At 41.6% G+C, this 25,477-nt stretch overlaps 1 protein-coding gene across 1 annotated transcript in view; it reads right to left on the bottom strand.

Moving 5' to 3' along the window:
• The window catches only part of LOC115173914 (zinc finger protein 704), a 109,608-nt gene extending 84,131 nt beyond the window's left edge, over positions 1-25,477 (bottom strand). Inside the window, exons 1-2 of the mRNA XM_029732420.1 lie at positions 24,891-25,477; positions 20,616-20,836 (exon numbers count right to left, since the gene is read on the bottom strand). Coding sequence (XP_029588280.1) covers positions 20,616-20,836; positions 24,891-25,148 — 479 coding nt within the window. The 5' untranslated portion in view covers positions 25,149-25,477. The remainder of the gene's footprint in view (positions 1-20,615; positions 20,837-24,890) is intronic.

Here is a 25,477-nt window from a genome sequence, read left to right as displayed (position 1 = left end):
AGGACCAAAAAAAGCCGCTACCGATTAAATCGGCCGATTTTTTAAAATGTCTTTATTTGTAATAATGACGATTACAACAATACTGAATGAACACTTATTTTAAGTTAATATAATACATCAAAATCAATTTAGCCTCAAATAAATAATGAAACATGTTTTATTTGGTTTAAGTAATGCAAAACAAAGTGTTGGAGAAGAAAGTAAAAGTGCAATATGTGCCATGTAAGAAAGCTAACGTTTAAGTGCCTTGCTCAGAACATGGGAACATATGAAAGCTGGTGGTTCCTTTTAACATGAGTCTTCAATATTCCCAGGTAAGAAGTTTTAGGTTGTCGTTATTATAGGAATTATAGGACTATTTCTCTCTATACGATTTGTATTTCACATACCTTTGACTATTGGATGTTCTTATAGGCACTTTAGTATTGCCAGTGTAACAGTATAGCTTCCATCCCTCTCCTCGCTCCTACCTGGGCTCGAACCAGGAACACATCGACATCAGCCACCCTCGAAGCAGCGTTACCCATGCAGAGCAAGGGGAACAACTACTCCAAGTCTCAGAGCGAGTGACGTTTGAAACGCTATTAGCGTGCACCCCGCTAATTAGCTAGCCATTTCACATCGGTTACACCAGCCTAATCTTGGGAGTTGATAGTCTTGAAGGGGTGGGTATAATTTGTGGAACGTTCCAACAAGAATCTGTTCCAAAAAACGTAAAGTAAAAGGTTGCCAACCAACAACGCATACAAAGTAGCAACGCATTCAAACCTAGCTAACTAGCTGCCGAATAGGCATCAACTCACCACGTAGCTTATTCTTATTGTTTGTCCATAGGCAACCAGAGTAAGAACAGACATTTTTCGGAAAAAACGTGATGCGTGAAAAACGCAATGAAATAGACCACCCCTATCCGGTATCTTATTCTGCCGCTATACAACTTTGTATGCGTTGTTTTTTGGCAACCTTGTTATTTACGAAGTTTTTGGAGTAGATTCCTTTTGGAATGTTCCACAAATTATACCCACCTGGCTTGAAGTCATAAACAGCTTGAAGCACAGCGAAGAGCTGCTGGCAAAACGCACGAAAGTGCTGTCTGAATGAATACTTACGAGCCTGCTGGTGCCTACCACCGCTCAGTCAGACTGCTCTATCAAATCATAGACTTAATTATAATATAATAAACACACAGAAATATGAGCCTTAGGTCATTAATATGGTCGAATCCGGAAACTATCATCTCGAAAACAAAACGTTTATTTCCTTTCAGTGAAATACGGAACCGTTACGTATTTTATCTAACGGGTGGCATCCCTAAGTCTAAATATTCCTGCTACATTGCACAACCTTCAATGTTATGTCATAATTACGTAAAAGTCTGGCAAATTAGTTAGCAACGAGCCAGGCGGCCCAAACTGTTGCATATACCCTGACTCTGCGTGCAATGAACGCTAGAGATGTGACACAATTTCATGTTAGCAGGCAATATTAACTAAATATGCAGGTTTAAAAATATATACTTGTGTATTGATTTTAAAGAAAGGCATTGATGTTTATGGTTAGGTACATTGGTGCAACGACAGTGCTTTGAATGCGCTTGTTAAATCAACACTCGTTTGTCGAAGTAGGCTGTGATTCAATGAGAAATTAACAGGCACCGCATCGATTATATGCAACGCAGGACACGTTAGATAAACTAGTAATATCATCAACCATGTGTAGTTAACTAGTGATTATGTTAAGATTGATCGTTTTTATAAGATAAGTTTAATGCTAGCTAGCAACTTACCTTGGCTTCTTGCTGCCCTCACGTAACAGGTAGTCAGCCTGCCATGCAGGCTCCTTGTGGAGTGCAATGTAAGGCAGGTGGTTAGAGCGTTGGACTAGTAACCAGAAGGTTGCAAAAACGAATCCCCCCTGAACAAGGCAGCTAAGCCCCGTTCCTAGGCTGTCATTGAAAATAAGAATGTGTTCTTAATCTGACTTGCCTAGGTAAATAAAGGTGTAAAAAAAAATATATATATATATATAATAATAATAATAATAATAATAATAATAAAAAAAAAATAAAAAAAAAAACGGTGGCCATTACCGATTACCGATTGTTATGAAAACTTGAAATCGGCCCTAATTAAATCGGCCCTAATTAAATCGGCCATTCCGATTAATCGGTCGACCTCTAATGTAAACTTCCGACTTCAACTGTATATGGGGGATACAACCTATCAGAGTTATTTTTGGTCACAAGTCCAGGAATGGCTTTAGAATTGCAACACTTACTTAGAGCTAAGGCTGCAGATAGCAATACTGGGTGATTTGAAAAGTCATAGTCAAATCGATCAATAATATACTTTTAGCAAAAATGTTTCTTTAATTTACAATCTGTAGAAACTATGAGTATAGAAAGGTTCAGAACTTTTGTGAAGAATCACAGCACAGTTGAAAAATATATGGCAAATAGAAATCCAATATGGATGGTGTTAAGAGATGGGAAGGGTTGAGTGGAGCTGAAGGGTGAGACTAATAACAACACGATAAATGTAAAACATACGGGGTCTGTAAAATGTAAATAGGTCAAGAAATTTTGTGAAATAGTACAGTTAAAAATATATGGCAAATAGAAATGAAACTGGATGGACATCAGAAACAGATGGGAGAGGTGGAGGTTAGAGGAAGGCCAGGACAAAAATTTTGGATAGATATATATATATATATATCCCCAAAAACATATGGGTGATTGGTAATGATGCAGACAATTACATTGATGGAAGCTACAATCTATCTTCAATATTAAAGCTGATCTACCCCCTGAAATTATAATCTTTAGTAATCCTCACAACCATTCTACATTATCCAGGTATTTATGTTGTCATGGAGATAAATTATTAATAAAGACACTTCTAGAACAGACGTTGTCAAGGGGACAAAAAAAATGCTGACAGATGTAACATTTAGTCCCTTCCCACTGACTTATTTACGGCCCTTATGAGTGTGTGTGTGTGTGTGTGTGTGTGTGTGTGTGTGTGGGCTACAATATAAATCCACAGTAAGTTGATCCCAGCCCAACACACAAACAGCACAGCTGGGTGGTTTGGCAACTCAAGCGCCACCTGCTGAAGGCTTTATATTGTATACTGACTGGCCTGAATGCCATAATGCATGTCAACCCTCACACCTACTAAACTCACCACATTTAATTCAACTGCCAATTTGCATATAAATTCCAATGCATGGCAATGTAATTCCTAATACACAACACCGTCACAGGTCACACTCTGTCAGGGCCTTCACGTTCCGTTGTGGAGTGTTGGAATGATTCTACAATGAAAACGGTTCCATTGTTCCTGAATAAAATACGTTTTATGATTCATTGGCAGTTTTCTGGCAGACAAGATCTTTCTTCTTGACCAAAACCAACTGTCAGATTACTACATATATTAAAGCTTTGTTTTATTGTGTAGCCTGGTGGTTGAAGGGAGAATCAGGACAAGTATGACAACACCCATGAAAGAGGGGAAAACAAGTGAGAAATTGAATTGATTGTACGTCAAAAAGTTCTCACCTCAGTGCTGTGTCAGTGCATACAGTCAGCTGCTTACAATCAACTGCTTACTAGTTGTTATTTTGCCTGCTAATTTCTCTAAAACATGAATATGTCAGTAGTGCATACGAGTAGCATGGTAAGTGTGCTCCTAATAAAAGGGGGACCATTCATTCTTTATGTGGGACGAATGGCATTATGTTGCTGTAGTTCTAGCAGAATGTTACTGCCAGAGCCAATCAGATACGGCACACAGAATATTTCAATCATTGCTCAGTAAAATTTGAGGAAGTCAGACGGACGAAAAAACCTCTCCATGTCCAATCAGATAAGAGGGTGGTGGCGCAGGCCAGGGCTGGACTAGTGAAGAGGCTCTCTTTTTCTTTCCCTCTCTCGCTCTCCCCTTCTCTCCCTCTGGGAAGTTAGCTAAATGTGAACTGGGGCTGGCTGGAAGACTTCCACCCTGGCAGTACTTGGATGCTCTGCTGAAAGGAGAGGAGCACCTTCCTTTCAGATGGTAATAACATGGTCAACCATCATTCACTCTCTGGAGCAAATTGTTTTTTTTTGGCAAAAGCTAGCCCGAGTGGCCGTGCTCTGCTGCTGAGAAACCATATTGTTCCGATGCTACATTGAGCCGCCTGCCCACCACACAAACAACCTCCCTCCCTCTCCATTTCAACATTCATCCACCCAACCCCCTTTGCAGTTTGCACATATCAGGCTGTATCAGTGCCAGAAGAAGAGAAAGAAATGAAATACGGTAGTAAAAAACAACGAAGGGGAGATAGAGAAGATTTTAAAAAAGCAACGTCACTTAATCAAAACAGACGATAAGGCGATAGTCCCTTAAGTCAGTCTTTTTTCAGGAGGAAAGAAGAGTTTTGGCTGTTTTCCCTGGCTGAGAGCTGGCTACGCTACAGCGCTGGGCCTGTGGTATGGATGGAACACATGGCTGCTGGCGGAACACTCAGAACACAATGCAGTTCCATTCCAGAACACACACACACACACACACACACACACACACAAACACACAGAGAGAGAGAGAGAAGAAACAGATTTGTTTGGACTTAGAAACAAGTGATTTGAAGTTCGGCCGATACATTAATCTTTTACAGCTAGTCCTTCATGTACATGTTCAGCACATGCCAACGTTTAGCAAAAGTGCAAAAGGGTTACGTTACTGATGTATATTCATCAGGCGTTCAATAACAAAACATTTGTCAAACTAAAAAGTCAAAGCCGGTTGTGAGCAGAAAGAAAAACTGCAGGTTATTTTGAGAAACTTCTGTGAAAAAAACACTGGTCCTTCATGCAAATAATTTGTCTTGCATTATTGAGAACTAAAGATCTCGGTCAAGGCCAGACCTGGGTTCAAATACTATTTGAAATCATTTAAAATACTTCATCTGTAATTAATTAAGCTTGCCTGTTGCAATGGAACCAATAGAAGTCGCAAAACTGCAAAGTCAGCCCATCTTGCTTTCCAGGCAGACTCAAGCAAATACCAAAAATATATGGAAGATTTAAAATAGTATTTGTACCCAAGTCAGGAGGCCAGGCCTTGAACCTGAAGATCACTGGCTGACTGCTGTTTCAATAATAAGCAGTCACTCTTCTTTTCACCCCAAACTATACTCCACTTCCCCTGTTAGCAATTAGTCTCCAGAAGGCTATTTGTCGAATTTTGAGTTCCGATCCATTTTCACCAGTCGTGTTACAATTGGTCGTTTCCTGCAATAGGGAAAACACAAGGCCCTCAAAAGAATAGCAAGACTAAACAACTGCTAAAAAAAAAAAAACATAGAAAGGAAAGGTGCCTCCCGAGTGTCACAGCGGTCTAAGGCACTGCATCGCAGTGCTAGAGGCATCACTACAGACCCGGGTTCGATCCCGGGCTGTCACTGCCTGTCGCGACCAGGAGACCCATGTGGCAGCACACAATCGGCCCGGGTTAGGGGAGGGTTTGGCCGGCCAGGATGTACTTGTCCCATCGCGCTCTCGCGACTCCTGTGGCGGGCAGGGCGCATGCATGCTGACACGGTTGCCAGTTGGACGGTGTTTCCTCCGACACATTGGTGGGGCTAATCAGCCGTACCAGTGAATGTCCGGGAGATGAGCTTCTCGCCTCTACCTCGTGTTGAGATGTCAGAGTACAAACCACTTTGGGCGTGAGCTGCAGCTCGACACCTTTCTCGTCTGATATGTTAGTTCTTAGCCCATCGTTTTATACAGTTCATTCAAAAGGGGCGGTTCCACCAGGCTGATAGTTTCTCTGACCTCACTTGGGGAGCAGTGACTACTTCCTTGTACAAAAAGTTATAGAAACAATTTCCTCTTATAGTTTCCAAAATCACATCCCTCTCTTAACCTCTCTGGGATATGTGGGACGCTAGCTTCCCACCGACAACAGCCAGTGAAATTGCAGGGTGCCAAATTCAAAACAACAGAAATCTCATAATTAAAATTCCTCAAACATACAAGTATTATACACAATTTGCTGGCCTTCGCTTCATAATCGTCGCCAAACCCACTGGCTCCAGGTCATCTACAAGACCCTGCTAGGTAAAGTCCCCCCTTATCTCCGCTCACTGGTCACCATAGAAGCACCCACTAGTAGCACGCGCTCCAGCAGGTATATCTCTCTGGTCACCCCCAAAGCCAATTCCTCCTTTGGCCGTCTCTCCTTCCAGTTCTCTGCTGCCAATGACTGGAACGAACTACAAAAATCTCTGAAACTGGAAACACTTATCTCCCTCACTAGCTTTAAGCACCAGCTGTCAGAGCAGCTCACAGATCACTGCACATAGCCCATCTATAATTTAGCCCAAACTACTACCTCTTCCCCTACTCTATTTATTTATTTTGCTCCTTTGCACCCCATTATTTATTTTCTACTTTGCACTTTCTTCTACTACAAATTGACCATTCCAGTGTTTTACTTGCTATATTGTATTTACTTTGCCACCATGGCCTTTTTTGCCTTTACCTCCCTTATCTCATCTCATTTGCTCACATTGTATATAGACTTATTTTTCTACTGTATGTTTGTTTTACTCCATGTGTAACTCTGTGTTGTTGTATGTTGTCGAACTGCTTTGCTTTATCTTGGCCAGGTCGCAATTGTAAATGAGAACTTGTTCTCAACTTGCCTACCTGGTTAAATAAAGGTGAAATAAAAAATACAATTTTAAAGCATAACTTCTTGTTAATCCAGCCACAGTGTCTGATTTCAAAGAGGCTTTACGGCAAAAGCATACCATATGATTATGTTAGGTCAGCGCCTAGTCACAAAAAAACATACAGGTGTCACAAAAATCAGAAATAGAGATAAAATTAATCACTAACCTTTGATGATCTTCATCAGATGGCACTCATAGGACTTCATGTTACACAATACATGTATGTTTTGTTCGATAAAGTTCATATTTATATCCAAAAATCTCAGTTTACATTGGCGCATTATGTTCAGTAATGTTTTGCCTAGAATTAAAGATACACTTCTCTAATGCAACCGCTGTGTCAGATTTCAAAAAAGCTTTACGGCAAAAGCACACCATGCGATAATCTAAGTACAGCGCTCAGCCACCAAAACAAGCCATACAGATACCCGCCATGTTGTGGAGTCAAAAAAAGCCAGAAATAGCATTATTAATATTCACTTACCTTTGATGATCTTCATCGGAATGCACTCCCAGCTCCACAATAAATGTTAGTTTTGTTTCGATAAAGTCCATATTTATGTCCAAATACCTCCTTTTGTTCGCGCGCGTTCAGTTCACTATTCCAAATGCATAGGCGCATGCACTAAGTCCAGACGAAAAGTCAAAAAAGTTGCATTACAGTTTGTAGAAACATGTCAAACGATGTATAGAATCAATCTTTAGGATGTTTTTATCATAAATCTTCAATAATATTCCAACCGGACAAATCCTGTCTTTAATAATGAAAAGGAACTCAGCTCGCTCCCACGGCCGCACACGTGACTGAGCTCATGGCATTTTGCCAAACACCTGTGTCAAACAGTTCTTATTCTCACCCCATTCACAGTAGAAGCATGAAACAACGTTCTAAAGACTGTTGACATCTAGTGGAAGCCTTAGGAAGTGCAATACAACCCCACAGACACTGTATATTGGATAGGCAATCACTTGAAAAACTACAAACCTCAGATTTCCCACTTTCTGGTTGGATTTTTCTCAGGTTTTTACCTGCCATATGTGTTCTGTTATACTCACAGATATCATTCAAACAGTTTTAGAAACTTCAGAGTGTTTTCTATCCAAATCTACTAATAATAATATGCATATCCTAGCTTCTGGGCCTGAGTAGCAGGCAGTTTACTCTGGGCACCTTATTCATCCAAGCTACTCAATACTGCCCCCAGATCCCAAAGAAGTTTTAACAAAAACACAAATTTCATACACAACTGAGAGGGTGGAAATTTCGTACATGTAGTGTGTCTACTTTAAGTTAATGTATTTCCTTTATAACATTTTTAATGACATCACAAAATAACGGAAATTACATTATTATTCTTTAGATCGCCTCTGACCATTCCCCACGTTCTATGTTGGAAATATTGTTCCATTATTCGCTTTAGAACGTGTTAGAGTTTCAGCGGGAAAATGTCTGTGTAGACAAAGGCACATTCCTGTGTGAACATTGGAGGGATGTTCTCTCCTTGATTTACAACAGGGTGTGAGCGGTCAACCCCCCACCAGCTCCCTTCTCCCCTCTCTGCGTGTGAGAGGGGGTCTTGTCGAAGTCATCCACTGCAAAGCTGATCTGACCCAACTGGATCCTCACAGGACAGTTATGACAATGCCAATTGCACGCTCCCTCAAAACTTGGAGATATCTGTGGCATTATGTTGGGTGATAAAACTTAACATTTTAGAGTGGCCTTTTGACCCCAGCACAAGGTGCACCTGTGTAACGATCATGCTGTTTAATCAGCTTCTTGATATACTACACCTGTCAGGTAGATGGATTATCTAGGCAAATGAGAAAAGCTCACTCACAGCAATGTAAACAAATTTGTGCACATTTTAGATTAACACTTTTTCTGGGATCTTTTATTTCAGCGCTTAAAACATAGGACCAACACTTTACATGTTGCATTTATATTTTTGTTCAGTATATATTTAGAGCCTTTGGGGGAAGAGGGTAATACAGAATTTGATTTGAAGCATACCTAAATATAAACAAGAACTGAAGGCTAAATCCTCCTTTGTGAGCAGTTCCACATTTTAAGATGTGAGACACAGCAGTTTTAATGAAACATCTCATATATAACTGTATCTCGGGGCACTGGTTGCAGTCAGGAGGGAAAAATAGGTCAATCATCATATAGTAGACTTACTAGAGTATTGATTTTAGGAGTGAGATGTGAGATTGGACAGAAGACTTGTGGTGTAATGGTGTAAATGATTTGCAAAGCTATTCGATATAATAATGAGCTGTAGAGTCCAGTGGGATACAGTTGGTAGAGCATGGAGTAGCAGCGCCAGGGTTGTGGGTTTGATTCTCACAAGGGACCAGTATGAAAAAGCAAGAACATTTATGCACTCACTACTGTAAGGCGCTCTACATAAGAACGTCTGCTAAATTACTACAAAAATGTAAATGTACAGAATAGCTGAGTGTGTAAATGAAAAAGGTACCCAGACTGTCAGAGCCCCTTGGGCGTAGTAAACATAACGCCATACATGTTTTTCTGTACTTTACAGTAATTTAACACCCAGATAGTGTCTCCACTACAGTACTCACACATAAGTCTTTACTCCAGAGGTTAACATCTTATGTAGGTTACTGTGGACTGGAGCACCAGCAGCAAACATTGCGTCAGTTCTCTTGTAAATCACAACTTTGAATGAAACGCAATTAAAAGCCTCAAGGTCATATTCCTCTGGGGAGTTGATTAAAAAAAAAAATCCTCAGGCAATCTCTCCCCCTCTTTCCATCTCCCTCTCTCTTTTGGTCCCTCTCTCGCAATCTTGCTCCCGCCTTCTCTTTCTCTCTCCATTTCTCTCTCTCAGTCCTCCCCTCCAGTCTCCAATACAGGATAAACATTACTAACGGTTACTTTGTGGTGGTGGTGGCAGAACCATTTATTCCCGCAAAAAGCATTCAGCGTTTACAGCAGAAATTGGTCACAGGTGTGCAGCCGTGTGCAATGGATTTTAATCTGAAGGCAATAATGGTCCTGCACTGAGGAGAGGTCACGGACGGAGCCAGGCGAAAGGAACAGGAACTTGAAGCTGTTCCTACTGAAGCCCCAGCCAGAATGGCATCTCTCCACTCCACGTTCATTCATTTCAGTCTGAGAGGGATTAAGCTATTAGACAGAGCTGGAGACCCTATAGCCTAGCCTATACCCCAGTAAGAGGAGGGGACAATATCTTCTTTGAGTGATGAATTGAAACCTGATTGGGAGGGGGGTATCGGGCAAAGTCACATTCTAGAATGCCCCTCACAAAGGAACTACTTAGCTGCTGGACTTCAGGGTACCCAGCTTGTAGAAAATAACATGAATATGAGAGAATAGAACCATTAAAGTTTCACAACAAACCTATCCTCAACAGACACTTAACATTTCATTTATAGACACTATCTGTTCCCTTCTGAGACTGTTGAAAAATAACACCATGCACTATGTGGGAAGAGGAGACCACAGCATAGAAACCAACAAGGCTAGATATCGGTTTACAGGTTTAAAGCAAGTTGACATAGCCTAGAAAGCCAAATTACCCAAAACTTTGTGTTCAATTAGGACTAGAAGAGGCGCTTTTCCTTTCAGAGACTTTTAGACTGTTCAAGGGCATCCTGGCTCTGAACTACAAGGGCAGATTCTGCTCTCACCGTCTAGCCACTGAACACTAAGATTCTTATTTCAATTGTTACAAAAGCCACAAATAACGTCATTAAATCTAAACAGTGTCAGGCCTAGTTATTTTTCGTCTAGGCTGCAGAATGATTTTCTAAAATTGGTAGGACTATGTTTCTCTTGTCCATAAAAATACTCAGATATCAGTTATATTAGCCTACCTTTTAAAAATGTATTTTATAGCAGTATCAAGTGTAGGCCATTGTCATTTCATCTTGATCATCTGGGAAAGCGCATGTGCGATATTCTTTCTTCCAGTAGGTTACGTTCTCTCAGTTTCAGACTGTTAAAAAAAGGAAGTGACTGGATTTTACTTAGTTGCTACAGCACAGCCTGCCTTAGTTAAAAATCCGAAAAATAACAATGGCCAACTTGGTGGGAAGAAAAACATGTCTTCGCCAGTTTGGCATGTTCTTGTCTTCGCCTGTTTGGCATGTTCTTGTCTTCGCCTGTTTGGCATGTTCTTGTCTTCGCCTGTTTGGCATGTTCTTGTCTTCGCCTGTTTGGCATGTTCTTGTCTTCGCCTGTTTGGCATGTTCTTGTCTTCGCCTGTTTGGCATGTTCTTTGGTTTCAGGCCGAATGATAAAGGTGAGCTAGCAGACCTGGCCCAAGTCACTTAAAGAATATGATAAATGATTATCAAGGCAAAGGATGGACAGACTACAAACCTCTATCAACATTTACAAGTCCATCATCCTACTGAGTTCACTACCCTGAGGCAGAAATGGTGAACATGCTGGTGTTCTTTGGCAGAAACCTTTGACATAAAACATGGTAAAAACAACTAGATCTAATACTTCCTCATTGCACTTTTTTTAAACATTTTATGTAGCCTATATTCAAATCCAGACACATCTTATTCGAAAGACACACCATATAGGCTAAAACATTGTCAAAACTTTAAATAATTATTTTCACTGTTTACAATTTTTTTTGCAATAATTATTAGTTATTTTCATACTTATTTTGTTAGGCTAAATTATTTATTTTGTAACATTTATTTAGGATTTGTACAGTTCGATAGGCAAGAGACATATCCTAAATTGAGCTATTCGTTTTTAGCCTATGCCAAAGTTCATTCAAGTGTTATAGGCTAAACATTTATTTTATCTGTTTGTCGTTGACTTTTATATAAATGCACAATTTGTAAGCTAATAAAAATAAAAGTTGTTTGTGAGACAACTAACACCGACTCCTCATTTGCTTATTGAAAGGGCTTCCGAGTGGCACAACGCTAAAGGTGTCACAACAGACCCTGGTTCGATTCCAGGCTGTATCACAACCGGCCGTGATTGGGAGTCCCATAGGGTGGCGCACAATTGGCCCAGCGTCGTTCACATTAGAGTTTGGCCGGGGTAGGCCATCATTGAAAATAAGAAATTGTACTTCAATGACTTGCCTAGTTACAGTTGAAGTCAAAGTTTACATACACTTAGGTTGGAGTCATTAAAACTCATTTTTCAACCACGCCACAAATTTCTTGTTAACAAACTATAGTTTTGGTAAGTCGGTTTGGACATCTACTTTGTGCACGACACAAATAATTTTCCCAACAACTGTTTACAGACAGATTATTTCACTTGTAATTCACTGCATCGCAATTCCAGTGGGTCAGAAGTTTACATACACTAAGGTGTACCTGTGGATGTATTTCAAGGCCGACCTTCGAACTCGGTGCCTCTTTACTTGACATCATGGGGATTTTTTTTTGAAAGAAATCAGCCAAGACCCTACAAAGAAAATTGTAGACATCCGCAAGTCTGGTTCATCCTTGGGAGCAATTTCCAAAATGCCTGAAGGTATCATCTGTACAAACAATAGTATGCAACTATAAACACCATGGGACCACGCAGCCATCATACCACTCAGGAAGGAGACGTTTTCTGTCTCCTAGAGATGAATGTACTTTGGTGCGAAAAGTGCAAATCAATCCCAGAACAACAGCAAAGGATCTTGTGAAGATGCTGGAGGAAACAGGTACAAAAGTATCTATATCCACAGTAAAATGAGTCCGATATTGACATAACCTGAAAGGCCGCTCAGCAAGGAAGAAGCCACTGCTTCAAAACCGCCATAAAAAAGCCAGACTGCGGTTTGCAACTGCATATGGGGACAAAGATCGTACTTTTTGGAGCAATGGTCTGATTAAACAAAAATAGAACTGTTTGGCCATAATGACCACTGTTATGTTTGGAGGAAAAAGGGGGAGGCTTGCAAGCCAAAGAACACCATCCCAACCATGAAGCACGAGGGTGGTAGCATCATGTTGTAGGGGTGCTTTGCTGCAGGAGAGACTGGTGTACTTCACAAAATAGATGGCATCATGAGGTAGGAAAATTATGTGGAGATATTGAAGCAACATCTCAAGACATCAGTCAGGAATGTAAAGCTTGGTCACAAATGGGTCTTCCAAAAGTACAATGACCCCAAGCATACTTCCAAAGTTGTGGCAAAATGGCTTAAGGACAACAAAGTCAAGGTATTGGGGTGGCCATCACAAAGCCCTGACCTCAATCCTATAGAAAATGTGTGGGCAGAACTGAAAAAGCGTGTGCGAGCAAGGAGGCCTACAAACCTCACTCAGTTACACCAGCTCTGTCAGGAGGAATGGGCCAAAATTCACCCAACTCATTGTGAGAGGCTTGTGGAAGGCTACCCGAAATGTTTGACCCAAGTTAAACAATTTAAAGACAATGCTACCAAATACTAATTGAGTGTATGTAAACTTCTGACCCACTGGGAATGTGATGAAAGAAATAAAAGCTGAAATAAATCACTCTACTATTATTCTGACATTTCACATTCTTAAAATAAAAGTGGTGATCCTAACTGACCTAAGACAGGGAATTTTTACTAGGATTAAATGTCAAGAATTGTGAAAAACTGAGTTTAAATGTATTTGGCTAAGGTGTATGTAAACTTCCGACTTCAACTGTAAATAAATACTTTTTTAAAAGAAGTGCTGCTGCAGAAGCTTATAACCGATTGCCCGTTGCGCAATTCAAGGACAAACACTTGGACAATATTACAAATATTAGTTTAACTTGTCAAAGTAACATTTAATGCAACTTTTATTGACAGTAGCCTATGTGTAGGCCTACAGTATTTTGTCTGTTTGGTTTGCAAGGAGGGATTTTCCGACACCACAATTTATTTTGCCTACACTTTGATCAAGGAGGATAAAGCAGAAACGTATCAGGTTTCTTTAAACTTCCTATTTTATTAGTCTATCTTGTAATTGTTTGTTCTCTCATTATTACTATACTAGGTGTTAATTTAGCCTATTCACACAACTTTGCGAAGGAACTCTGTTATGCCTATAGATTAATTCGATGGTTAATCAGGAAATAGTAGGCTATGACTCGGCCAACAAGTAACATTCTAATCAAATGGGGATAGGGAGAAAAAGAGAAATTAAGATTTTAAAACAATAAGCCAGACAGAGTGTCTGCTGCAAAAGGCCCTTGATCATCCCACATTGGAGGGGCAAAAAACATTTTGACCTGCTTTTTGCTCTTTCTACAATATACATTGTTCTCTTGCATTATGTTAATTGTCTAACTACCACATATGTATTGAAAATGTAGACTATGGCCAATAAGAAATAGGCCATTCGCCCTGCTGTGTGCTCACTGCGCTGCCAGACTCAGGCGGTGCAGTCAAGTTCAAATGTGCTAAACTACAGTTTATGACATCACAATGTTTGTCACGACTTCCGCCGAAGTCGGCTCCTCTCCTTGTTCGGGCGGCGGGCGGCGTCACCTGCTTTCTAGCCATCGCCGCTCCATTTTTCATGTATCCATTTGTTTTGTCTTGTTCCCTGCACAGCTGGCTTTCATTCCCCAATCAATTCATGTGTATTTATTCCTCTGTTCCCCATCATGTCTTTGTGTAGGATTGTTTGTGTTACGTGTATTTTGATATTGTTACGCGCATTTCTTTTTGTCTATGTTCCGTGTTTTGGGCACATTTATTGTTATTTTGTGTTGTCATTTTGACCGTAATAAAAAGTGTGCCTGTTCACTACACTCTGCTCCTGACTTCACCTCCGATACACACTCCTAACAATGTCGTCACCATCGACAATGGCTGTCAACCCTACTGTATACAATTCTTTCTCAAGAAATAAGCAAATTGCTCAGGAGAAAGAAGATAACTAGATGAAAAGAATACGGAGCCTAACGTTGGCAGAGCACTCCGTGGGATATACCATACAGAGGTGTGATCGGCAACAACATGCTATGCTGGATCTAGGTGTTTTATAGACTGAATACAGCCTTAAGTGATATGCCAGTTATTTAACACACATACAGGGAGGTTGTTTTAGGCACAGTTCAGCTGAAATTAAGCTGACCAGAGGCTGCAGGCTTGCTGTATGTGTATGTGTGTGTGATTGCGAGCCTGCCAAAGACTAGGGCAAAACAGTTGGCTAGGTGCTGCTCTGTTTCAGCTCTCGTGGGCAGTCTCAGAGGTGTTTTCTGTACCCTTGAGTGTCCATGCATACAGGGACCTTTGAAATGTTTGAATGTCAATTTGATTGGTGGATTCAAATAAAGTATTTAAAAAATAATAATAATAAAAAAGGTGCACACACTAGATAATCTCCCTGATACAATATCCTGCTCTATACCAGATCAGTAGTTGTATACGGAGGATTAATAGCTGTATGCTCACATGGGAGAGGATTAACAAGCTGAAGAGATACACAAGTATGGAGATGATCAATAAGCTATCCAGTGATGCCAACAGAAATATCTATTTTAAATCACTGCTCCTTTGCAAAAGGCAATTATCAAACATTCCTTGGCTCATCCATAAAATAAATTCAATCTGAATAAGTACTTTGAGAGCCAAATCAATAGTTCATCAACAAATAATATTACATCAATGAGTCCAAAAACAGCAAGATGGATCTGGATGGTGTGTATGTTGGTTTTATTGTACTTTTACAAAGACTTCCAAATCGATTTCCACCATCTACCGTCTAATAGAGAAATAATGCCTGGCGTATAACACCAGTATACTTTATAGTACATGAGTGTTTGCCATTTAATGGTAAAAGTGTGTCTTTCTTTTATTAGACTGCATTTCACAGCCATGAAGACACACATTCACTTTTCATTGCTCTGGAGTTGGGAGCTGGGAAAAAGCAGTTTGTTGACCACAGAGAAACAATAACCGCATACTGAGCTAAAACCACCACTATAGGATCTGTCCCAAATGGTACCCTACTCCCGAAATAGAGCCCTATGGGCCCTGGTCAAAACTAGTACACTAGGGAATAGGGTGCCATTTGGGATGCACAGTTTTATTTATAAAGTGCCTCTCAGTGTATGGATGTGTGCCAGTAAAGGCAGATACCTGTAGATTGTTTATACTGTCGATATGCATTTTATATTTTTTTCTAGGAGTGGGTCTCGCTGGGTACATCCATATATGTGAGTGATTACTGTTAAGCAGAATTGAATGCCTATTCTGAACATATCTGTGGCTGGTAACTCACCTCTCAGGGATCAATGCCTTTATAATATAAATCTACAAGGATTGGGCTACTGAGCCAGGATGACTAGGCTTATGTTGTTGGTCTACAGAGATGAATATTATTAGTGTGTGTGTGTGTGTGTGTGTGTGTTCTGAACTTATGACCTATAGATACAGGTTGTGCCAACATCCCACTATTTTAATCTCACTAACCCCTTTTCCATCCATTTTTTTATTTTTATTTTTGTCTGCTCATAAAAAGGAGTAATAACGGCCCAGTACACTACTTAAAAAAATGATAAATTGTATTCTGATTTATCAGGGGGTGCTACAGCACCCTCAGCACCAATACTTCTTGCGGCTATGGACAGCTGTGGTGGAAACAAGTCGTTTCGGTACAATTTTCTAAATGCAGACAGATAATGTTCGTTCAACATGGGATCTTTTTGTGTTGGTAAAATTAATTATGTTGAAACGCATTCATGCTCAAATACTGATATAATAATATCCATCAAATCGAAGTAAACGTGGAGTCACACAATGATACACTGCATCACCAAAATAACATGGGCAGCTGCTCGAACATTTCATTCCAAAAATCACTGGCATTAATATGGAGTTGGTCCCCCCTTGCTGCTATAACAACCTCCACTCTTCTGGGAAGGCTTTCCACTAAATGTTGGAACATTCCTGCGGGGACTTGCTTCCATTCAGCCACAAGAGCGTTAGTGAGATCGGGCACTGATGTTGGCCGATTAGGCCTGGCTCGCAGTCGGTGTTCCAATTCATCCCAAAAGTGTTCGATGGGGTTAAGGTCAAGGCTCTATGCAGGCAAGTCAAGTTCTTCCACCCCCATCTAGACAAACTAAGGGGCCTAGCCCAAACCACGAAAAACAACCCCAGACCATTATTCCTTCTCCACCAAACTTTACAGTTGGCACTATACAGTCGGAACTACACAGGTAGTGTTCTCCTGGCATCCGCCAAACCCAGATTCGTCCGCCGGACTGCCAGATGGTGAACCGTGATTCATCCCTCCAGAGAACACATTTCCACTGCTCCAGAGTCCAATGGAGGTGAGCTTTTGGTGATCTTAGGCTTGCGAGCGGCTGCTAGGCCATGGAAACCCATTTCATGAAGCTCCCGATGAACAGTTCTTGTGCTGATGTTGCGTCCAGAGGCAGTTTGTAACTCAGTGGTGAGTGTTGCAACTGAGGACAGATGATAATTTACGCGCTACGCGCTTCAGTACTCGTTGGTCCCGTTCTCTGAGCTTGTGTGGCCTCCCACTTCGGGGCTGAGCCGTTGTTGCTCCTAGACGTTTACACTTCACAATAACAGCACTTACAGTTGATCAGAGCAACTCTAGCAAGGCAGAAATTTGACAAACTGACTTGTTGGAAAGGTGGCATCCTATGATAGTTGCATGTTGAAAGCCACTGAGCTCTTCAGTATGGCCATTCTACTGCCAATGTTTGTCTATGGGGATTGCATGGCTGTGTGCTCAATTTTATACACCTGCCAGCAACGGGTGTGGCTGAAATAGTAAAATCCACTAAATTGAAGGGGTGTCCACATACTTTTGTGTGTGTGTATATATATATATATATATATATACACACACACACACACACACACACACAACCAGTCAAACGTTTTAGAACACCTACCCATTCAAGGGTTTTTCTTTATTTTTACTATTTTCTACATTGTAGAATAATAGTGAAGACATCAAAACTATGAAATAACACACATGGAATCATGTAGGAACCAAAAGTGTTAAATCAAAATATATTTTATATTTGAGATTGTTCAAATACCCAACCTTTGCCTTGACAGCTTTGCACACTCTTGGCATTCTCTCAACCAGCTTCATGAGGTAGTCACCTGGAATGCATTTCAATTAACAGGTGTGCCTTGTTAAAAGGTAATGTGTGGAATTTCTTTCCTTAATGCGTTTGCCAATCAGTTGTATTGTGACAAGGTAGGGGTGGTATACAGAAGCTAGCCCTATTTGGTTAAAGACCAAGTCCATATAATGGCAAGAACAGCTCAAATAAGCAAAGAGAAAACGACAGTCCATTACTTTAAGACATGGTCAGTCAATACGGAACATTTCAAAAACTTTTTCTTCAAGTGCAGTCGCAAAAACCATCAAGCGCTATAATGAAACTGGATCTCATGAGGGCAGCCACAGGAATGAAAGACCCAGAGCTGCAGAGGATAAGTTCATTAGAGTTACCAGCCTCAGAAAATGGAGGCCAAATAAAATGCTTCACACAGTTCAAGTAACAGACACATCTCAACATCAACTGTTCAGAGGAGACTGCGTGAATCAGGCCTTCATGGTTGAATTGCTGCAAAGAAACCACTACTAAAGGACACCAATAAGATTAGACTTGCTTGGGCCAAGAAATATAAGCAATGGACATTAGACTGGTGGAAATGTGTCTTTTGGTCTGTAGTCCAAATTGGAGATTTTTGGTTCCAACCGCCGTGTCTTTGTGAGACGCAGAGTAGGTGAACGGATGATCTCCACATGTGTATTTCCCACCGTAAATCATGGAGGAGGTGGGGTTATGGTGTGGGGGTACTTTGCTGGTGACACTGTCTGCAATTTATTTAGAATTCAAGGCATTCTGTAGTGATACGCCATCCCATCTGGTTTGGGCTTAGTGGGACTATAATTTGTTTTTCAACAGGACAATGACCCACCACACCTCGGCAGCTGTGTAAGGGCTATTTTACCAAGAAGGAGAGTGATGGAGTGCTGCATCAGATGACCTGGCCTCCACTATCACCCGACCTCAACCCAATTGAGATGGTTTGGGATGAGTTGGACCGCAGAATGAAGGGACAGCAGTCAACAAGTGCTCAGCATATATGGGAACTCCTTCAAGAATGTTGGAACAGCATTCCAGGTGAAGATGGTTGAGCAAATGCCAAGAGTGTGCAAAGCTGTCATCAAGGCAAAGGGTGGCTACTTTGAAGAATCTCAAATATAAAATTAATTTGATTTGTTTAACACTATTTTGGTTACTACATGATTCCATGTGTGTTATTTCATAGTTTGATATCTTCACTATTATTCTACAAAGTAGAAAATTGTTAAAAAATTAAAAATAAAGAAAAACCCTTGAATGAGTAGGTGTTGTAAAACTTTTGACAGGTAGTGTACAGTGTATGTTGTGTGGTCCTCCCATTACAACTTGGGAAACCATGTAGTTGATTTGGCAACAGATGAAATAAATTAGGATGAACTTCACAGGGTGATGAGTGTCTTATTCTGGTGACACGATGATCGATGAGGATTGATGCTTGACTGCTGTTTGACAAATAAAAATATTCTCGCTCTTATCCATAATAATCTCACCATGTAGACTAGTCTACCTGCACTGTATCTAAGAGCTGTTGGCTAGAGCACAGGTGTCAAGACCAGAGTGGGCACATTGTCTATTTAACGCAACAGTTTTTGTAACAAAACTAGCGGTAGAGTTGAAAATACGATGGAAACACATTAAACTTTAGACTTTTATTTGGTACATGAAAACATTTTGTGTGCACTACGTCATCACGCACTGGCTTATCTGCAACAAGTCTGTTTGGTGGAAACAGACCACTAGTGGAAAAATGTGCAGATTTTCTTTATGCACATTGCATTATGAATCTATTTGATTGTAGTATCTTTATTGAATCACAGCAGTGTAATGCCTACATGGTCATATATATTAAAGCCATATGCAAACCTGGTGGTTCCTGTTAAAGCACTTTAAAGGCGACGGATCATATAGTTTAACAGATCAGATTTTCATTTCAGTCCATCGTCATCGATCCATTGTACCACACCTAAGTACAGATATACACTGAGTGTACAAAACATTAAGAACACCTGCTCTTTCCATGAGACTGACCAGGTGAAGCCAAGTGAAAGCTATGATCCCTTATTGACGTCACTTGTTAAATCCACTTCAATCAGTGTAGATGAAGGGGGGAGACAGGTTAAAGAAGGATTTTTAAGCCTTGAGACATGGACTGTGTATGTGTGCCATTCATAGGGTGAATGGGCAAGACAAAATATTGAAGTGCCTTTGAACGGGGTATGGTAGTAGGTGCCAGGCGCATCGGTTTGAGTGTGTCAAAAACTGCAATACTGCTGGGTTTCTCAGGCTCAACAGTTTCTTGTGTGTATTAAGAATGGTCCACCACCCAAAGGACATCCAACCAACTTGACAACTGTGGGAAGCATTTAATCAACATGGGTCAGTATCCCTGTGGAACACTTTTAACAACTTGTACAGTCCATGCCCCGAATTGAGGCTGTTCTGAGGGCAAAAGGGGGGTGCAAGTCAATATAAGGAAGATGTTCTTAATGTTTTGTCCACTCAGTGTATATCACATACACGTAGCACAAAGAAACTCTAACCAATAATTCCTGCAATCAAACACCAATCCCATAACACTCCCTGACTACTAGGACAAAGAAGTTGCACACACACGCGCACACACACACACACACACACACACACACACAGCCTATGTGAAGTGACTAGCGATGTAGCAGTTGTGGCACAATGATTGAAAAGTGTTAACGGGTTCAGAGGGTCCCTGGTTCGAGCTCAGTAAGGGAGACATGGAAGCAATACTTTCACACAAACCAAACAGACACACACACCCCATAACACACATACACACTGTCTGTCTTACCTGGCATGGGGCACATCGATGCTGGATGACACCACCTTGCGTTTCTGGTCCAACAGGGAGACAGAGCGGGTGTGGTCCCTCTCAGGACCCTCCAAGGTGCGCCCTGTCCTCCTGCCATCCACTGCCCGCTCCCCCTCCACCGCATCTGGGCTCAGGGAGTTGGTCTCCCCGTTCTGGCCCTGGTGTGGAGTCCCGTCCCCACGGCCGTTACAAAAGCTCTGCTGCAGAGGAGAACAGATATGACTGGATCAATACAGAAGAGTAGAGACTGGGACTCTGGGAGGCAAAAACCTAAGAGGATTTGTATCTGGAAATAAAATAAAGATGCGAAATTGCACTACATGTTTGCCTTCCAGTCTCTCCTTTCTCATTCTAGCAAATACTCACATGTAAAGACAGTTTGCTAGTACTGCTAGCTTTGAGCTAACACCAACAGCATGTATGCTACCAGTGGAGTGTGTTTGACTTTCAAATATGTCAAAGTCCGGACTCTCTTTGTTTGTGTGAGAAAGCCCCTGAAGGTGGCTGCTCTTGTTGCTGCAGTGCCCCCGGTGGTGATAACAGCCATTCCCTTTTGCACAAGCAAGCATCTCCCCTGACATTCTGTAAACCACTACCCCGTGGAAACAATAATGTGAGGCGAAGCAGCGCACACACACACACACACACACACACACACAAAATAACTCGGGACGGCAACAGATAGCGTGTGTGTAGCATGCCGTGCACACTTGTTTTTGGGCGCCCCTTAAATAAAGACGTCAACCATCCAGACATGCACGGTGAACACACACACACAGGCCAGGGGGAGAGAGAGATACACATGGCTAACTGCACCAGCAGAGCGTTGAAGGACAATATGCCCATACAGATTTACAGTGGGATGGAGATCCTCATCTCCAAAACACACTGGAACAAGATTAGCTCTCAACTGAAGAGAAAACTACAGGAAACACCCAGTCAGTCGATCACACACAGTTTTGAACAGTTGGCTTAGATTAATGAGGTAAAATATGGATTATTATCTATAAAAACCTGGCTGAGCAAACATTTAACGAGCGAGAAAGCCTTTCTGAAAACAGGACTTGAGTTAAACAACAAGATGGATAATCTGAACTAAGAGAAAGATGAACTGTTACCTAGACCAGTTATTTGACTATAACCAAACCAATCTCCATCGCTTCCTTTTACAGCCATATGAATTATGATATTTCATGCATGGCAGGAAATTGCAGAGCCAGCCAAATCGACCATAAAATGTAAGTTGAGTTGCACGTGTCAAGTGTTTTCAATGTGGGGTAACTGTCTCGCAGCTCCTAAATTCAGGATATGAAATATGTAAGTTTAACAAGCTACCATGCTGTACACACCACACACACACAAAATTAATGTTCTTGCTTTAGGCATGAGGTTTTTCACCTCTAGTAGGCCAAAGGTAAAGAAGTTTTGCATCATAAATTGACAATAGCTCAGGAGTCATGGAAGACTTGGTTTCATCCTAATGGTATTTGTGTTCAACTCCTGTGACGTATTGATCAAAGATTAGACTATATATTATCAAATGTATTCGGATAAGATCTTCATCAATCACTGCTAATAAAGATTGAAATATTATTATTATTTAAAAAAAGGTATATATTTGTAGAATTCAGGAGATTTACATGGATGACAGGTTACATGTACATACAAGGATGTGAACTGACCTAATGGCCAGCCAGAGCATTCAATATTATTGTAGTAAAATAAACATGCAATGTTATTACAGTTTAACTTCCATTGATATGTATGGCTACACAGTGTATATGTATGGCTACACAGTGGACTACACACAAAACAAGAGGAGATCAGGAGTACGGTAATGCAGCAGTTGATTGGTTTAAAACACTCAATGTGTCTGGTGATGTAGCCTAGTTAACCATGTTGATCTCATTCTCTGAACCATCACGTCACTGCGGCTTACAATAGCCAAATGCAACAGTCGGGATACTGATTAGTGCTCTCCATCCATGATCCTTCCCTCAAAGCAAGGGGAGGCCTTGCCTTGGCTACACTGCCTGGTGAATGATTTTGGCAGAGCGCAAGCCAACCGAACCGGACTCTCTCTCTCCCATGTGATTACTCATCTATCCATCATGAAGGAATCTAAACATGGCCCCGTCGTATGACATGCAGGCAAACGATGGCCAACCAACCAATGAAGAGCAATGTGCTGATGAACAAAGAGTCAGTCAGTTAGCTTCAGTTAGGTTGTCTGATGTCAAATCAACTGAAAACAACACATGCCTTTGTCTGTGTGGGAGCCACATATAATGGCAGTCAGTCGGTCAATGCTACACCTCCTTCCTTTATAACAAGTGGCATTCTCCCACCTCCCCCTTCATCCCCTTTTCCCTCCATCCATCCACTCCTCCTTCCTCTAAAGTGAATGGTGCTCATTTGGCATTCTGGGCACCTTGCCAGAGCTCCAGATTCTTCTCCAAGCCGTGCCCTTCTCTCTCCAAGCCATGCTTTGTTACTACAGCTGCTACAGCAACTGCTTGCTGGGAGAAGTGAACCTCTTCAGTTAAACATCTCTCACACCCGTTCCTCTCCTCCCGCCAGCCTCTCATCCCTTCCTCTTGTCCTGCCAGCCTCTCACCCCTTCCTCTTGTCCTGCCAGCCTCTCACCCCTTCCTCTTGTCCTGCCAGCCTCTCACCCCTTCCTCTCCTCCCGCCAGCCTCTCATCCCTTCCTCTTGTCCTGCCAGCCTCTCACCCCTTCCTCTTGTCCTGCCAGCCTCTCACCCCTTCCTCTTGTCCTGCCAGCCTCTCACCCCTTCCTCTTGTCCTGCCAGCCTCTCACCCCTTCCTCTTGTCCTGCCAGCCTCTCACCCCTTCCTCTCCCCCCTCCATTCTCTGACCCCTACTCTCCTCCGTCCCCTGATTCTATCCATGTCTTGTCTTTCTACTTTTAGAGGATTGAGCGGTGCTGAGCGAAGCTACCATTCTGTTAGAGAGCTATTACTTAATTATTACAATCTGACTATAAATTGAATGGTTATTATGGCTTGTTTATCAAATGTGGTTGCTAGGAGGCGCTGGCTATGGTGTCCTGCATTTCTGTCGTGCCTTTATGCAAACGTACTACTTACATTGGTCTTTATGGAACTGTACTTGACCACTATTTGCATTCTGACTATGCATAATAGAATGGGTTTGTTTATAAAACATGGTTGTGCATATGAATACCCACGCTACGACATCTTGCATTTCTGTCATGCCTTTATGAAGATGTTTACATTTGCTGTTTTGAAACTGTATCCATATGTCTGGTTCCCATTCGAGTCACTGAACTATGACCCCATTGCTTGGATCAAACCCCCAATACGTATTTATAGGCTACGTTATCCAACACAGTCACATGCATTCCCCTCTCAGCATAGGAGCTGTTTTTATAAGGGACCACCAAGCAGGCAGCCTCACCAGACCATCTTTGTTGTGAAACCATGCGACACCATCAAGCTGGAACTTTTAAAGGCAGGCAATTAGGTCACTCTCATAACAGGAAGGAATACATCTTGATATTTAGAAACACAATGTACCATCCAGTGTGGCATAATAATATGACATCTACTATTCTACGCTAGTTATTAAGCCTAAAGTCAATTGTTTTCTTCAGTAGCAGCAAGGACACAAGTGTGACATGAATGAAACAAATAGCCTAGCTAATGACTGCATACTACTCCCTCCCCTACACAATAAAATACATGCAACTACAGTTATACATGAATTCCTACATTATGACATATTCAATGCAATGACGGGTTAATATGCATGAATTGCCAGTGTCATATGCGACTGATGCATTGTGTACAATCTGGGATGTTTTATTACATCAATGATCGGTCCAGAATGCTGCAGAGCGTGTTCGCGTCTGCCACCTACCCACTAGGTCAAATCTACAGTCAATGGGTCAGAAAAACAATGCGCAGATAGGGCCCTATCATAACCAAGCATTCAATGGGAACCCCTTTGTCCTGTATTTAATGCTAAATATTTTGACAGTGCATTGTTATTATTCAATCTGTACTTCTGCACTACAACATGAATCTCATCTGGATTATTCTGGGTGTGTGACTGTCTGACTAGCATTAATATAGCTTGTAAAAGCCGGTTGCAGCGGCGGGCAATGGATGCAATAACACGCTCTTTCTCCGTCTGTGCACGAAGCAGTTAAACGCTGCAAAACACCGCTGCACAACAACAGCAGGCTTCCCGGTCACACACACAAACAGACCTTCAAGCTGGATTTGAGCGGTCCTTTCGCCGTCGTTTGGCTGAAGCCCACGGCTATCTCGTCCTCGGAGAATTCTTTCAGGCTTCCGTCTTGCATTAGTAACGTGTAGACGTTACGCAGAGGTCCAGTTGAAACATCTCTGTTTTCCTGCTTGACAGCCTGTACCACTCCTGTCAACGGAGCCCCGTCCCCTGTCGGACTCGGCGCATAAACCCGGCTGCCCAGGATTGAACGCTTCACCAAACGCCTCGTATGCATAGCGATAAATGTATAGTACCGAATTTAAAGCGGAATGCGGTCAATATCTATGGACGTCGAGTTAGAATTGATAAACACTGACATAAAAAACACAACACCGCAGCGGATAGACTACGTGCTCCATAAACCCTAACCAAATGTTAAAAAGCGGCAACATACTCTGCTGCTAGGACGGGTCAAAACGAACGATATTTGAAAGCACGAATATGTGTAGAAAAAGCTACATGCATGGATTAACAAATGCATGAAAACAAGCCATTCCCCGTGAAATAACCTATTCAACAGACCGGCTACTGATATTTCTTCGTTCGACCTGTTTGTTTTCCTGA

Source organism: Salmo trutta, chromosome 34 (assembly GCF_901001165.1).
Source record: "Salmo trutta chromosome 34, fSalTru1.1, whole genome shotgun sequence".
In the NCBI taxonomy this organism is placed as follows: Eukaryota; Metazoa; Chordata; class Actinopteri; order Salmoniformes; family Salmonidae; genus Salmo; species Salmo trutta.
The sequence above is the reverse complement of the archived record's forward strand: the minus strand, read 5'-3'. Positions and strand labels throughout refer to the sequence as shown.